The following is a 17294-nucleotide window of genomic DNA, read 5'->3' on the forward strand; positions in this document are numbered from 1 at the left end:
ATAAAATGAAATGGTTGAAATATAAACCAAACTTAATTTATTAAAAAAAAAAGAAGTGGAGAATTACAACAACACCACCAAGCTACTTAAAAACAAAAACATGTGATATCTTTAGTTTATTTGATTTATTTTTCCAATAAGTAAAAGCACCATGGCACTGGCTTATATTTGAGTTAATATTTAGAAATTGTATTTGGAGGTCTTGGATTCATATCGTCTTGTTTTGTATTGTTATATTTTATTGAGCAAATAAAAAATAAAGAACGATCTACTATTCCTTTCTGTTTAGCCCTTTGGCCATCATCATATTGATTTTCCTTTATTCTTCTATATTGTACATCAAATTGTATTTCTTCTAAAACTACAAATTGTAGGTCATTCATGTTCTGTCCATTTTTTTTATAAAGCCGTGAACTATTAGTTAATGTACTTTGTATTTCTTATGTTTGATATGTAATTCTGTGTTGATTTATACAATGTTGTATTTGTTTTTTTGGCAAAATATACCATAAACAAGGTTGCAAGGTTACGACTGAATATCTATTTTCTCTATTTGCGATTTCATATTTACAAATATATTTGCAATCATATATATATATATATATATATATATATATATATATATATATATATATATATATATATATATATATATATATATCCTTTGCAATACGTGAATACCAATACCACTCTACAACCCGATGTATTTACCAGTGTGAAAACGCACTGTAGTTAGGGCAAATTCTCTTTCTAATCATGAAATCAGACTTCTAGAGGGGAAGGGAAGGGGGGCGATCGAGAGAGAGCAGAGCCAAGCCGAAGCAAAACCGCAGGCAGTAAGATAAAAAATTCATACGCTTTTTCCCATGGCACTGTCATAAACGCTCGTCTATTATTTAACGGCGTTTAAACAGAAAGACTATCAGAACATGCAATCATAATTCTGCTGCATGTTACAAACCACAAAACTGCAACAAAATAACAAGAGATAATCTACTGCAAGTGTGTTGTAATCGGGCAAATTGAATGAAGCAGCACCTTCGATATGCCATTGAAAAAAAAATCACAGGACTGTAGCAAACTTAATGACGCGTTGGATCTAATTCATTCCCAGAGTGATCGCTTCTGTAACAATCTCGTTTGACGAGAGGCTGCATCTCACACACAAAAGACACTTTAAAAAATCCAGCACCGAGCTGTGGTGGAGATTGGTAAGTGACCGGGTCTTGCAAGCTCTCAACGTTGGGACATTCATTTGACAAATGCATATTTGATTCAGGGTGGAGTGAGAAGGAGCGTCACTGCTTCCCATTGGAGCTCAAGACACTTGCATCCTCTCCGTTTCTCTTCAGCATTTCATTTTTGGCCAGAGATCCGAGGCGATTCACGCAGAAGGAGCGTTTGTAAAACAACCGGCACCTTATCAAGCACTGAGCCGATATGAAGTTCATCTAAGCCGGGGACGTTTTCAGGCAGCAGCGAAGGGACTAATATTAACATTTTTCTTTTTCTTCTTCTTTTTTTATCCAGTAATAAACGGGATGCATTGCCCGTCTGCAAATCTTAACTTTTCAATATAGTTGTTACATAGGATGGTATATTTATTCTACTATTTTGATATTGTTAGTGGTATAGTGGTAACAATGCTGCACTGAGCACTGTAAAGCGTTGTATTTGTGTGTGGGACTGATTACTGATTTCACAGTTTCCATTTGGGTATTTTTATTTGATATTTTAACAGCAAATGTATCTACATTTTGATCTTGGGGATTGAAGGTCTTGGCTAGAGCAACAAGCGGTGCTAGTCGCAGGCAGTTCTGTAGAGCTATTTGTGTGACGATTCTTTGCAATTTGGATATGAAAGCATGGCTTCGGTTTTAATGACTTCACGTGTTTAAAAGCTTCACGTGTTTTAAACAGGTGCATTTTTTTTAGCTTGTCAATGACACGTTGGATAATAACAATGGCAAACTCGCCTGCAGAATTGAACTACCTCAGCTTATGGAGAGCTATCTGGGTGGCACATTTATTCCTCGAGTTCGGACTGGCGCAGGAGGTCTATGCGCCCCACTCTGTACGGGTTGAAGGAGACTTAACGTTGGGTGGCCTTTTCCCTGTCCATGCCAGGGGTCTCTCCGGAGAACCTTGTGGGGATATCAAAAAAGAAAATGGGATCCACAGGCTGGAAGCTATGATGTACGCTTTAGACCAAATTAACAGTGACCCAGACCTTTTGCCCAACATCACCTTAGGTGCCCGGATCTTAGATACGTGTTCCAGGGACACTTACGCACTGGAACAATCGCTTACCTTTGTACAGGCTCTGATACAAAAGGACACTTCGGATGTTAGGTGTACCAATGGAGAACCCCCAGTGTTTGTGAAGCCAGAAAAAGTAGTTGGGGTGATTGGTGCTTCTGCCAGTTCCGTGTCCATCATGGTAGCCAACATTCTGAGACTCTTCCAGGTAGGCGCCAACTAATTCAACGCCTTTGGAATGTTACTTTAACTGTTAGTTATTTTTTGTTTGTTTTGTTTTGTCCAAGGCGACTTACAGGTGTTAAGAGGCAATACAAGGTTATAATGCAAAATCAATATTTAAAATACAGTGTAGTTTACAATACGTGCACATACTACTAGAATACAAAAAAATGAATATCTGTTAACTCCAACTGTTTTCTCTTTTAAAAAATGTATAGGAGATTGCATTTTGCGTTTTATTTTAAAACGTATTTTCTTTGGCAGGCTTATTGTCCAGTTGGTGTATATGTGCGAAGATTTGTTCATTTTTCAGTCGGTGTTGCTTCCTCCCTCTGCTCGTAGTAGCCCCGGTTGACAGGTGCTGAATTTATCGCTCCTTTTACAAGAAGCAGTCTGAGAAAAATAAGGCAATGATTTAAATGGGCTTCATTACAGTGAAATATTGCCGATAAGCTGGAAACCAAGTAAATAATTCTTCCAGCTGCACAAAGCACGTTAACGCACAGAACAGGGCGTTTTAATGTATTAGCCAACAATAGCTGGGCATTGCTGTTGAAGTTGCATTATTAACAAACGTGACGCAGTCGTTAAGTGGCCGCACTGTCTGCGACCGAATGCTGTAACATGGTCTTGCAGAAATCGCATTGTATACAATGTAGTCTACATCTGTTTTTAGTTTTATACATTTTTCTAATGTATTTTTCTATTGTATCGAATTTAGTTTGGTTGCTGTAGAACCATACAATTGGCAACGCATTTTTGTCTACCAAGATATACATTCAACATGTTCAGTGTCTTTTGAGTTTAGGCTTCTTATTATGTACTGTGCAGCAAGGAAGGTTTAGCTAAATCGCTTATCATAGCTTTTTGTTGTTGTTACTTTATACATACCAAAATAATACATAAATAAACACATACCCCAAATACAAATACCAGCCCGTGTACTTGAAGGTGTAGCCTACCTGCTTGAAACGTGTATGGTGAGAATAAATTACAAAGGGTACTGTATCAGGTCATGTACAGCAACGGCCTGCTGATCTCTCTAATAAACGTTGAGAGAGGGAAACAACTTTTAAATGCATTCAACTGTTTCTCCCTTAGTACTGGTATTTTGTCATGTTGCTGAAAAATAATTCACTTTGATGCGCTGAAGTACTGACCTTTTGTATTTCGGCTGAAACAGAAATACCTGCATTGACTGCAGAAGCTGTAGTTTTTTTTATAGCATTCATAATCATACAAGTTTAAATGTGATCTGCTGTGATACTGAAGGTGGTGCTGAAATCTGTTATCAGACCTTAAACGTTTTAAATGCGTACTTAGTCTGTGTTAGAATTTCCACTGCTGGCATTTTTATTACTAACTTGTCAAAAATGCTATAGTTAATAATAATAATAATAATAATAATAATAATAATAATAATAATAATAATAATAATAATATATTATTCCTTATTACTGTAAGTGCTAGGTTGCTGCTGTGTTTTATGATTATGTGTTTTCTTTTACTTCTTATTTATTGAGTTTGATGTTGTTTGCTGTGGTGTTGCGAGCCTCTTGCCAGCTCTTCATTGTAAATGAGAATGTGTTCTCATTGACTCACCTGTTTTGATTGATTGATAGATATTAGAGTGAATAGTCGATTAAGTAATGACCTACCAAACTTTTTTTTTTTTTTTTTTTATCTCAGAGCAAGCCACTAGCATATAATTAAAGAGTGCGAAAACGTGCCTGTATCTTTAAACTCATTTAGGTCGTTTCAGCTTAATCCCCGTGGAACGATAGCTCCAGAACACACCAAAAGCTAGAGCGAGTTGCGTTGTGAAAAACACCAAGACAGACCCTCAAGAGCAGTTCATTACATAGAATAATAGATGGGCTTCAGTGAGTTACAGGAAAATAATTCCATCTAGGGTTTCTGTGACGTCATAAATTACAAGACCAAAGGCCGAATAATTTATAAACTGTCACAGAAACCCGAGATGGAATTGTTTTCCTGTAACTCACTGAAGAGACCCATCTGTTATTTTTTATAATACATGGATACACTTGTGATGCTAATATATGAAAGAAGACGAGGTTCAGCAGTACAGCTGTTTTTATTTTAAACTTAGTGTTTCAGTGCTGTACAGACGTTCTATGTCGTTATCCGTTAGTGCTTCAGCTTTATTTGGATGATTGCCTTTACCTTGTTTTAATTTCCTGTTCCTCTCCAGTTTCTCTGAGATTAATAATTTTTTTAATATAATCTAATTTTGTTGGTCATTAATGAACATTTCTGTACTGTGGGTGTTGTCGAGTGATTGATAACGAGACATTTTGTGTTTGAATTGAAAGTGATGATCTTGAGGAGTCGAATGGGTCAAAGTTCAAGTATATTTTCCTGTAGAGGAATAATCACTTTGACATCACTACTGTGGTATTATGCCTTTTTTTTAATGGCTCAGGAAGCAAATATAGCCTTCATCCATGTATTATAATTTAATAAGAGGAGTGGTAGATGCAGTGGGCATGGCTGTGTGCGCATCAGAACAGGGGAATATAATATTAAACTCTATAGCACTGTCACTTTACAATGTTGTAGGTGCTTCATTTGATTTGTATTTAAACAAGAATTATAAATTAAACCAAAATCAATAATAGGCATGAGAACTGTACTATTGGTTGATTAACAGACTTCTCAGAATAGGTGAAGTGTTTTTAAGAGGTCATTTCAGAGATAAAAAAAATACTCTGGAATATACCAGCATATCAACTGATAAATATCTGATATGAGAATGTATTTTTGCCATGATATACAGTCTTTTTTAAGTTTCAGTATCCAGTTATTTTATTTCAGTATGTGGAACCAGTACAGGCACATTCAGAGGGTCCTCACAGTCAGACAGTGTCTGAAAGGGAGTTTATAATATCGACATGTTTTCTGATTTATCATTTATCAAGGACGGGAAGACGGACTGCGCTGTTCCCCAATGTCTTCGTATTTTCTTAATCATCATGCTGCAGTCGGTAGGCCCTATATTTCATTCCTTGGTCATTGTTAATACTGACACTTGCCATAACTAGCAGAATACATTATTAAATTAACACTAATTAGTTTAATCAACGCAATGTGTGCTTCAATGCCAATTTAATAATGCAATTTTCATTATATATATATATATATACCAGGGCAGATCTTTGACTTCCCATTGGCTAAACTCACAAGACCTTCAACTAAAATGGAGAATACCTTCAATGGTTATGTCCCGCCTCTGCTCACTCATGATTGGACACCTGCATAACAAGGGGCAGATCTTTGACTCTCCCATTGGTTAAACCTACTCAAGACCTTCAACTGCTAATGTCCCGCCTCTGCTCACTTATGATTGGACTGCCATGGAGAAAATGCAGATCTTCTATTCATTGGTTGATGTTATTTAATATAAAAAATAAAATTCTCCACGATTAAACTGTACAAAAATAATAATCTGCAATCAACTCTTTAGTTGAATCGGTCCGATTAGTCTGTTAATCGGAGCAGCCCTATATAAGGCTGTAGCCAGCTATGTGGCACCGAGACATGTGCCATTGTTTTATTTGATCAATGTTGGCCCAATTATTTTAAATTAAATAAGTTTTGGAACTTCACTGTTTGTTCATACTTTTGTTTATATATATATATATATATATATATATATATATATATATATATATACATATATACACATACATACATATATACACACACACACACACACACACACACACACACTGTACAATTTAAATTCAAAGTCAAATATGCAAACCCTTAGCCATGAAGGCAATTTGGGCTCATGCTGAAGTACAAGTGCTAACAGAAAATGTTGCAAAATGTTTTAGAGTGAAAAAGGAAATTTATTCCAAAACCCAGCAGCTATAAACAGAAATGTGTGCCTTCTTTAGGATCTTTACCAGATAGGTAAACAGCTTAGTTCTTCATTAACTGGAGAGTGCCCTCAGAAAGACCAGGCTGGGAACTGCATGACACTTACTTGCTTAAAGAACTGAAAACTATCAATTTTCTCAAGCACCATCATCTTGTAACTTAGATTGCAGTTAAACATATTCTGCCATAAACAGTCGTGTAGGGATATAAAGACTATGTTTCTGTTACTAAAAGGAATGGATGCACATTGGTAATGACTACTAGTAGGTAAAATACTGTAATACATCCCAGAGGAAAAGATTACTTTTGATCTGAGACTCTTCATTAAATCATCAATAAACCTGTTCATTTTGTAACAAGTTCTAGGGCAGGGGTCGGCAACCTTTTTGTGCAAGAGAGCCAAACTGAATGGAAATGTAGAGCACGTGGTCTTCAAAGAGCCAATCATAAACACACCATTTATGTACTTTAAAGTGAAAAAAAGAATTGAAATTGATTATTGTATTTACAGTACAGTCTTTTAATGTGACTTCTGCTGCTGCATCGTTTTGCTCAAGTCCGGTTCATAGCTGGTCAAGTTTAGCTTCATGCAAGTATTCAGGTTTTCTTCTGTTAATCTTGAGCACAAATTGTTTTTGATGTTATTCACATGGGAGAACGCACATATAGGTGGAGCCAAACTTCGCTGAGGGCAAAACTGACATTCTGCATTGTGCCGTACGCAAGTAGAAGTTCATTCCAAGTTTGCAGAATGAGGTTATCTTCGCACTCCAATTTCTTCAAATCAGTCCATTTATGTGGTTTTGCTAGTTCTGCATGTTGCCGAGCAAGGCTTTCCAGATTTGAATTTAGAGTGTGAAACTTTTCAACCCAAATGTTTGACTCCTTGAAGTTGGCAACTTCCAACTTTTAATCTCCGATTGAGATGCCCGGAATCATCGTCAAGTCCAGTCTTCCACACAGGTTTCATGGGGATGAATCATAAACTTGAACAAAGTGCTGTGTCTGTGAAAGTCCATAAAACGAGACTTGAATGACATTAGCAGATCATATGTAAACGCTACAAGCTGCTTTAGATCTAGATTGTTGCTAGGATCCTGTACCATGCATGAATCTCGAAACATTTGTAACATCTCAAGGTGAGTCAGTCTGCTAGTCTCGATATCTCTGATGAACAGATTCAATTTGGATTCAAATGCAAAAACCAGCGTAGACACAGGACAGTGTTTTTCTTGCCCTTGAAGTTTAACACTGAGTTGATTCAAATGACCTGTAATGTCCACAAGATAATACAACTTGAAAAGCCAGCCACAGTCTGGATGTTCAGGATGTGTAACCACTTTCATTTCTAGGAATGACTTTACTTCTTTTAAGCAGATGGCAAAGTTAGTTAAAACTTTGCCACGGGACAGCCAACGTACATTGTTGTGCATCAAAAGTTCTGGACACTCGCAATCCACTTCTTCCAGCAAGATCTGGAATTGATGGAATTGGAACAAAAGAGCAACACATCCCTTGTGTTTCCCCATCATGCTGGGTGCATCGTCAGTACACACTGAAACAAGCTTCCCTAACTGGATCTGCTTCTCGCTGACAAAATCCAGCACAGCTTGAACTATATCTTCACCTCTTGTTTGATTTTTCATTGGCAGAATTGCAAGCATTTCTTCTCGTACTAAGTTGCCATATAGATATATATCATCCGAGAATACGTAGCTGTGCAACATCACAGATATCCGTTGACTCATCCAAAGCAAATGAAAAATATGTTACAGACCTTATATTTTCTATTTGCTGCATGTCAACCTGATCTGCCATTTTCACAGCTCGATAGTAAACTGTTTTTGCAGATAAAGGCATATTAAAGATAAAGGCGTATTTGCTGCAAGATTTTGTCTTTGTTGGGGAATTCTTCAAATAGCTCTTTGGTTATATCAGCACACAGCTTTTCACATATTAGCCATCAGTGAAAGGCTTACCTTTATGAATTCTCTAAAGAGCCTGCGAATCTTACTGAATTAAAATGTCCACCTTCATTCGACCATGCCAGTAGTTTACTTTGCCCCGCAATCATTTTTTCTTTGCAGTTCTTCGCAGGCCTTTTTCCGCGCCTCACCTTCTGGGTATTTCACTGAAAATGCGGCATGTTTTGTCATGAGATGTCGTTGTAAATTCAATTTTTTTTTAAGCCAGTCATTCACTGCGTATGAGACGAAGTGGAAATCCTGACTTCTCCACAAAGGCATACATATCAGTCAGTTCCGGCTGAAAAGAACGTTATTCCTTATCCAACTTTTATTATTTTTTTGCCATTTTTTAAATGAAACTAAAGAGCTCTATACTATACTTCGAAACTGAAAAAACACAGTCAAAGCAGGGTTACAGGCTGTGACTCGTGTACATATTTCTTATGGACAGATCTGTCGACCAATCAAAACTTGATGAAACAGACTGCAGGAATACAAGCACCAATAAGAGCAGCGGGTAGGTGGATGTAAAAATAAATATTAAAGTAGTGATCTAGTCCAGTCTCTGATTTGAAAACGAGCCCTTAAGTCCGATAAAATGAGTCATAACATAGGACAATAACCTTAAGTGCATTCAGCATTTTTTTTTTTACCAGTGGCTACTCTAAACTACACTAAACATGTTGCTTGTTCATGATGTTTCAGTGATGAACCCAAGCTAGCTCAAAACAAACATGGGTCTGTTCCATTCACCGAGCTGATAACAAGCAGATCAGCTGTGCCTTTGCAATTGTTTCAAAATAGAACCCTTTATGTCACATGAAAACAGCGGTATTTATAGATATTCACACGTTCCAATATTTCTGTCTCATAGGGATAGGTGTTAATTTATGCATTGCGGGAAGATTAGGGAATGCCTGTTAATTAGATCTCAAAATCTAAATCAAGGGTTTTACTGCAGTGATAAATGATACAAGCTAAGCAGACTCCCCATCTAAAGCCAAGACAGGGAGTGGGATTCAAACACACCCCCTTCCAAAAGCAGACTGGCAACTTAATAACTGAAAATACAATGCTATAAATAAGACTAAGGGACCGATTGCCTTTTTATTACCTGGGAAAAGGCAGCTAGGTTCATGTATACAAACATTACAGCTATCAGTATGACCAATATGACCAGTAAAAGAGTAAATAATTAGAAATGGCAATGCATAAACTTAGGTGTTAGTATCATGATGAAGCACTAATTGCAATAAGCATGGGTTACTGTGTTCTAAACATACATGGAAAATGTTAGTCTGACATATAGATGGACAGACAGAGGGACACTTAAATATATCCCCACACTCTGATACTCCCAAATAACTTATAAATAATGTTAGCAAGTTTCCTCAAAATTGGACAAGGGGTTTTCCAGATACATGGAGAAATGTAGTGTGTGACATGTGTCACCAGATGTCATCTCCTTCAGGGATAATACATAGCAACCTTTTACTTTGAAGACAGAAACTGAACCAGCAGTTTTGTTATTATTCATCAAGGTTAAATATATTTTTCATTGTGTTTTCTTTTTCTTCCCATAGTTTTCTAAATCAGCCCCAGAAATAAACACTCAAGGCATTGTGAGTGTTATATTACATTGCTTAATATGGTTGTCTATTTAGGTCATGGAAAGAACATTCGTTTTCATGAATCCTAGATGTCAATTATCCTTGCAGATCTATTTTAAAATCCGTCCTGTATCTTACAGCTGTTTTCAGGAAAAGACATTCACAGATTTTACATCCTACAGAAAGGGTCAAACTGCTAATGTCTGCTGAATCCCAAATATAAAAGGGTCTTAATGGAGTTTTCTTACTATATATTATTTCATAGGACCTACTTACATTGCTTTAACTCATGGATTATCTAAATATCGCTTTTATTAATTCATTTTCATTTGAAAACAGTTTATTTTAATAAACTTTATTTAATCTTCCTGTGAGGCATATTTATTCATTGTGTTTTATGTCTAGGGCTTAACTGGTCCACCACAGATACACACATTTAAAGTAAAAAAATATGCTGCTCTTATTCAAGGGTTATCAAAGGTTATTAAGTAATTGTGAACATATATTTTTTACTTAGAACACATGAGATGTGGCTCAATTGAATGATTTATTTTATGCCCTAGGTTCCTCTAAAATGCATGATAATGCATTGAACAGTCAAAGAAAAAGAATAGTCTGCTTGAAAATTAAACATGATTTATTCAGAAGTTACAAAAACTACCAATTAAGATACAAGCAAAATAGTAGAACCTCTACCAAGTATCACAGATGCTTAGACATTCAAATACAATCAGAAGCATTTAAACAATATTCTTATTGTAGCTTATGCACCTTGAATTCAACACATTGTATAGTTACCTTACGCTATGACTTGGGGGGACCACCTTGAATTCAACACATTGTATAGTTACCTTACGCTATGACTTGGAGGGACATGCAAGAGCCTCTTCTGAAGAAATAAAGTATTCTTGTGAAGAAGAAAGAATAACAATCTGCAACGATAGAAAGAAAGTTCATTCAAGGAATTCAAGAGAATTGTTTGTTGTCCTTGTTGCGTTGTCCTTCCGCAGCGAGATGTCTCCTGCGTAGTCTTCAGTGGTAACAAAAACAGCTTTTTCAGAAGCGAGTCCAAAGCAGGTACAATTTAAAAGGTTAGTTACCACCATCAGCAAGATGAATCCGTTCCCGTGGCTATAAAAGTTTGGTGAAAAAATGAATTATTTTTTTTTTATTTTCAACCCCAGAGTCGCTGGGAGGCCAGGACTTTGGGAGCAACAGTAGTAGGTTAGTTTAAGGGATGTTGATCCCAACTAGTATAGAGAGGATTTGCGTAATGTAGTAGGTTCCTGGTTTAACATTAATTATTGTTATTATACTCAATATAACCAACTTCACCACATGGTAAAATAGTAAACAACTGCAATGAAAATGTTTGTTAAATAAAGTCACTAGTATATTTTACCTTTGAGAAGGACTGGCTTGGGGACTCCAGAGTAATTGTTCCCCTGAGGACTGATCTGGGGTCAGTTTACATAAAACACATGGAAATAAGGCTAAGATGTATTATTGTAAACCTCAAATTTATCAATCACAAACTGACTGATGAATCAAACACACTGAAAATGTAATGCTGGGAAATGTACATTTTATGAATACATGACACATACATTAAATCATTAAAAATACATTTCAGTGCTACAGACATTTCACTCTTATGAACACCCTCCATTCCTGGTGTGTTCATGACTTTGTTGTTCTACTGTCGAAGCAGTATCTTCACTTGGGGTCTAGTTGGGGTCTAGTTTCAGTTGACAGTTCAGATTTTAGCATACATCATAGAACCACCCTGGACACGTGTTTACCATTGTTCTCAATATCACAATAAACTGCATACAAGTCACTAGATTGTGTCAGGGTTTTGAAAGGATATCCGGGAACTCTGGTCTTTTTCAGAACTGCTACATATTGCCACTTTTTCTGCTTGTACCTCTAATTTGATTAAATACCCCTAACATAATACATTATATTATCTGGGTCTAATTTACATCCATGAACAAACTGCTTTTCTGGTCTTACTTACTGGTACCACTTTTGTTGCTGAGTAGTACTCTGCAGAGAAATTCTCATCCAGTTTAGCATGATTGCCTTCCAGTTGGTTAAAGGAATTCAATCAACAGCAAGCTTGGATGCCTTTTTTTTCCTCAATTACAAAGTCGTTGGAGGCCAAGGTGTTGCTGGGTTTAATTTATTGAAAAGGGACCCCCATAAGAAACTGTTTAAGCAAACCAAAAGATGCAGGTTATAGCCTGCACACTTGGAAATAAATTAAACCATTTTGACTGCACACTAGTGACAGTTCTTTAGCTGTGTGGTCCAATGGTTAAAGAAAAGGGTTTGTAACCAGGAGGTTCCCGGTTCAAATCCCAACTCAGCCACTGACTCATTGTGTGACCCTGAGCAAGTCACTTAACCTCCTTGTGCTCCGTCTATTGGGTGAGATGTAATTGTAAGTGACTCTGCAGCTGACGCATAGTTCACACACCCTAGTCTCTGTAAGTCGCTTTGGATAAAGGCGTCTGCCAAATAAACAAATAATAATAATAATTTACACCTTGACATCTTGATGCAAAGCTCCTCTATAAATACATTTACGATTCTCAACTCAGATTGATGCAATTAGTAAAGGAAGGCTATCAGTACTTTATAATAATTAATAAAGATGCTAATTGAAAAAAGAAAAGTACAATTCTGAGGGCAGGATTCAATCCTAGTATCTCAGGAATCATAGGTTAATTCCCTATCAATTGGGCTACAGCAAGCAACTCAACCAGATTTCATGTTCTTCTGATCAGCAAATAGAACATGTTATTATGGTACTTGCTGGTTTGCATATTGAGTGGGCACTGGGATAGTATAGTTGACAGACTTGTATTGACCTTGTAAAGAATATTTATGTTGGTTCAAGTCTTCACTTTTATTCATGATTGATGCAAATCAATAGACGGTAAAGTAAACACTAGCAGCTTCAATTCATGAAAAAGACATTCCGCGATCAGTAGAACAGGTAACTGAATGCATTCAGTAGTCAAATACAAAATAATAAACCAAAGTATCATCTGGTCCACATTCTGAAAGACATCTAGCTGTGGATGAAAACATCCAGTATTCACTAAAAGACAATTTAGATCTAGATATAGCAGAAAAACACAGACTCTACTACTGTACTCCTAAGAGGCGAGTGTTAACTGTACTAATCAGGAGACAGCAAATGCACATTCCCTTAAAGTGATATTTCTCTGAGAGGCTAATCCGTTACAATATTAGAATTTCCCCATGACACCAGGCTAACACCCTTGCTCTATTTTGAAGGAGCCAAAGGGGTCTGTGGCAGGATGGCTCGCAGTGGTGAGGTGTGGTGATGTCACGGACCAGGAAGTAACTGAAACCAAAACAGTGGATGGGCGGGTGAAGCTGAATGCTATTGCACTCAGCGTTTTTAATGAATAAATAAACAAAACAAAAGATTTAAACAAACAACTACTGCTGATCGGTCATTGTTGTTGGCACTTCAGTTGTTGCAGTGCCACTTGATTCCCCTTCATTACTCTCAAAGCAACTTTTTGAACTCACATTAACATTAAGGTACCTGTTTCTTAAACTAAAATGTTTTTATTTTTATTTTGCAGGTATTCGACACATAACTTTGTTTTGATCGCTGCATCTTTACACTCCTCCCTTTTCTATTTTGACGCCAGCTGCTGTGCTCCGTGTACGAACACCGGATATCGACAGTTTGAGAGTTTTCAGTCAACTAATCATGCCAAACCCGACATCGTATGTTGCCAAAAAATAAATAAAAATACAGGCAGAGTACTTGCAGAGTTCAGAGGCAGTGCGTAAACAGGATATTTACTTTTAAAGTACAAAATTCCGGACACATTTTATCAATTTGTATTAACTGTTATGTAAAAACGGTATATATTTATCGGTTAACCGTTTAACCTATTACATCCCTACTATCCATGTACTGTCCAGGCCTAACCTTGCTTTGCTTCTTAGATCTGATAAGGTCAGTCTTGGTCATTCCATCTCAAGTGGACCTGCTGGGCCTCCATTTACCTCGTACGTCATGCTTTAAAAAATAATAGCATTATGTGTCCAGGTTAGGGCTGTCCAACGGATATCTCGAGCCATATTTGGCTCATTGAGCTCCACAATGCTACTCTTTGAAGTATCACATTTAAGTTTTTTAATTGGAGAACACTGCATGGACTATCTGTACTCTCAGGTAGAAGCAAGTACTGTCAAAACTGCTAAGTTTAAAAATGCAAAAGAAAGTTTAATGAGCAGGAACCTACTCAACATCTTTGTTGTTGTTTGTGGCTCTATAAGAACTCCATCATAATTGGTTTGGCTGTTTTAGCCAACAAGCTTGGGCAGCTTTGCTCTGTGTCATCCCCCACAAAAATTAAGACATAAAATTTGGCATTTTTAAACTTTCTCATCATGTTTGGCACTAGTTACTTTTTTACCTGCAGACGACACCTGCTCAGCACAATTTTCTTCAGCACACGTGTCTTACTGTATGTACCATCAACCACAAATGGAAGAAACATCTCCCCAGAATTTTGTCCACTTGAGCTGGAATGGCCCGTCTTCAAGATGGTCCGTCTACAGCAACTTATTAAAGAATCCAAAATTATACACTGCATGTTAAGGACCACTGCAAAGATTCACAATAGCTGTGTATGGGAACTTTCCTAGGTGGCCACAGAAGTACTGAAGAAACTATACACCCAGACAGAAGCCATCTGTGAGGACAGCACAACCCTTTCAGACCTCTCTAAGCCTCAGTTCTCTAGCACAGATCTGCACTCCACAAATCTAGCTCTATAGACAGAAATTTGGCTGTCGCAGGTCCACCAGGCAACAGTATTACAATGAGGAGAATGAATGACCCTCTATAGTGTTCTCTAAAAAGAATTGGTAGCTAGATTCTGTGTACTGCCAAAAAGGAATAGTGTTCCCTGAGGTGCAATGCACTTACATGCTAGCCACTCAGGAAAGGCAACTGATAAATCATCTGCTTTGTATATTGTTGCTTTTGAGTGCTGCTAATGTATACACGTCTACTTTTTAATTACTGCAAATACAGTATAATCTCATCCACCGGTCTATGTATAAATAAATAGAGAATGGCAGCTTTGTTGCCGGTTTTCCCGCTCTCAGAGCCCTTGTCCACAAGCTATCGATGAATAGAACTATTTGTCATAGATTCAGATCCAGTAAGATTATATATATATGCTTTAAAAAATAATAATACTCAGGTTCTTTGCCCCTTTAAAAATAGACCCAGGACACAGGAATGTGGTTTTAAAAGGGCTGGCGTGCTACTTTTTTAAAAAACAAAATCAAACAAAAACAAAACACACAGTTTTACACAGTACCTTTGTCTTTCAATACGCTTGAGCAACCTATCAAGCAGGCTTCTTCACACACAGCAGCCCAGAACACAATGGACGCTTTTTAAATCCTGCACCTGGCAGTAATTTACAGTCATTATCAAGTGCAGGTGATAATTAAACAAAAACAATTATCAAATTAGGGCTTTTCAGCCTGTGTCCTTTTGGGAGGTGTAGTCCTATGTTACCCCCAGGACTACACTCTCACACTATATAATTTAAAAGGTGTATTATGTCATAATATTTGTAACCAATGTAACATGTACATTTAGAAATACTAAAATAGTCAAGGACAAACATTTTCACTAAAAGTCTTTCATTGTCTTCAATGTTTTAGTTGAAACATTTGTCAATTAATTTATTAAGTTTCTTTTAGCATTTCTAAACTTACCACAATTAAGTGTTTTATAGTTAGAGATGTTTAGAGATTATACAGTATATAACCAATTATAATAGTTTCCTTAACCAAAGTGTTATTAATATTTTGTTTGGTTTTTTTCTTGACCAGTTTTATACACACATAATTTTACTGTTCTATCTTTGGAACATACAACCCCATACAGCAGTATCAGAACATGTTAAATACTGTATCAAACAGAGATCCAGTCTTCTTATGTCTAGTATAAATTGTGGGTTGCCTCTAAAAGATTGAAGTTGCTATTGGCATGTGTAAGTTTGGCTGGGGGGCGGAAGTCATGACCAGCCGTTCACCCTGCTGTTTCCCAGCGTAACTGTTTGCTTGTCTTTTTCTCTGAAGCTCATAGGCATAGATGTTCATCAGCATTCAACATGTTCCCTTTCTAAAAGCTCATAGCAGGATGGGCCTCCTTAACCAGCAGGTTCAGGTCCTTGATTTGACTTCTTGTTTTCTATGAGTTTGTCTGCCCTCCAGACATACATCAATCCTCAGTCTGAAAGATCATGGCCAATGAAGGTTCAGTGGCTTGATTTACCACATTACTGTATGTGTTCCACATTATCACAGCTTTACTGTGAAAGCACTGTTTCAATCCTTATTCAGTTCTATGATGTCCAGTTGGTTCAATTACAGCATCCATTCTTAACAAGATGTAGTAAGCAGCTGATCACAGCATGATTAATCAAGAGCTTCGTGCAATTATTTCACGAAGCTCAATTTATTCCTGTTGATAAGCTCTTAAAGCTGTGCAGCAGCATTGCTCTTGTTGGAATAATAATAGCAGGCTCATTCAGCATGTAATGTGCTGGACACAACTAACCTGCTAATGCACTAAGAACCACCTTTTCCACATGCTTGTTAACATTGTGTAAATTAGCGACAGATAGCATCCCCTACGGGCCACAGAGGTACTTGTGACATATCCTGTGTTAATTCTACCTACCAACTAAAGACACAGGTGCGTGGTGTGCAGGGTGAATCATACAGTCAGGGGAGCGCAGGCTTGCATCCTGGTGTGTGAAGTTGACTATCTTCTCTGGGGATTCCTCAGTCACAGTGACTCTGGTGCTCCTGCAGACTACGGAGGCAAAATAAGCAGGTCAAATGGACACCCGCAGGGCTGGCCTTTGGTGAGGGAACACAATTGGCCAATCTAAATTCGGGAGAAAAAAATGGAGGTAAAACAAATGGGCATTGTAAAAAACAAAAAGTAAAATAATATTTAGCAATAATTAGTTGGACAGATATATATTTAGTAGGTGGATGATTCAATTAAATCAGTGTATGTAAACCCTCATTAGTTCTTTGGTGATATTCAATTTAAACTTGTGAATGCCAACAAACATGCCACAAACTGGTGTTAATAATGTATCACCAGACTAGCACTGATATTCCAGATTTTGACACATACATATAAATGTGTCACCCTGGCTCCAGGGGCACAATGTCATTTAACATATGAGAACATGCATCTAATAAATATGTAGTGTAAGATAGCGGGTTGTGAGAG

The 17294-nt window shown here is 37.1% G+C and overlaps 1 protein-coding gene across 2 annotated transcripts in view; it reads left to right on the forward strand.

Moving 5' to 3' along the window:
• The first annotated feature begins 907 nt into the window (after window positions 1–907).
• LOC117964123 (metabotropic glutamate receptor 7-like) overlaps window positions 908–17294 on the forward strand; it is a 283216-nt gene continuing 266829 nt past the window's right edge. For both annotated transcript variants that reach the window (XR_009308818.1, XM_034906630.2), the window contains exon 1: window positions 908–2467. Coding sequence is in view for 1 of the 2 variants with exons in the window: in XM_034906630.2 (XP_034762521.2) it covers window positions 1943–2467 (525 nt within the window). In the remaining variant the exon portion in view is untranslated. The remainder of the gene's footprint in view (window positions 2468–17294) is intronic.

Source organism: Acipenser ruthenus, chromosome 25 (assembly GCF_902713425.1).
Source record: "Acipenser ruthenus chromosome 25, fAciRut3.2 maternal haplotype, whole genome shotgun sequence".
Lineage (NCBI taxonomy): Eukaryota > Metazoa > Chordata > Actinopteri > Acipenseriformes > Acipenseridae > Acipenser > Acipenser ruthenus.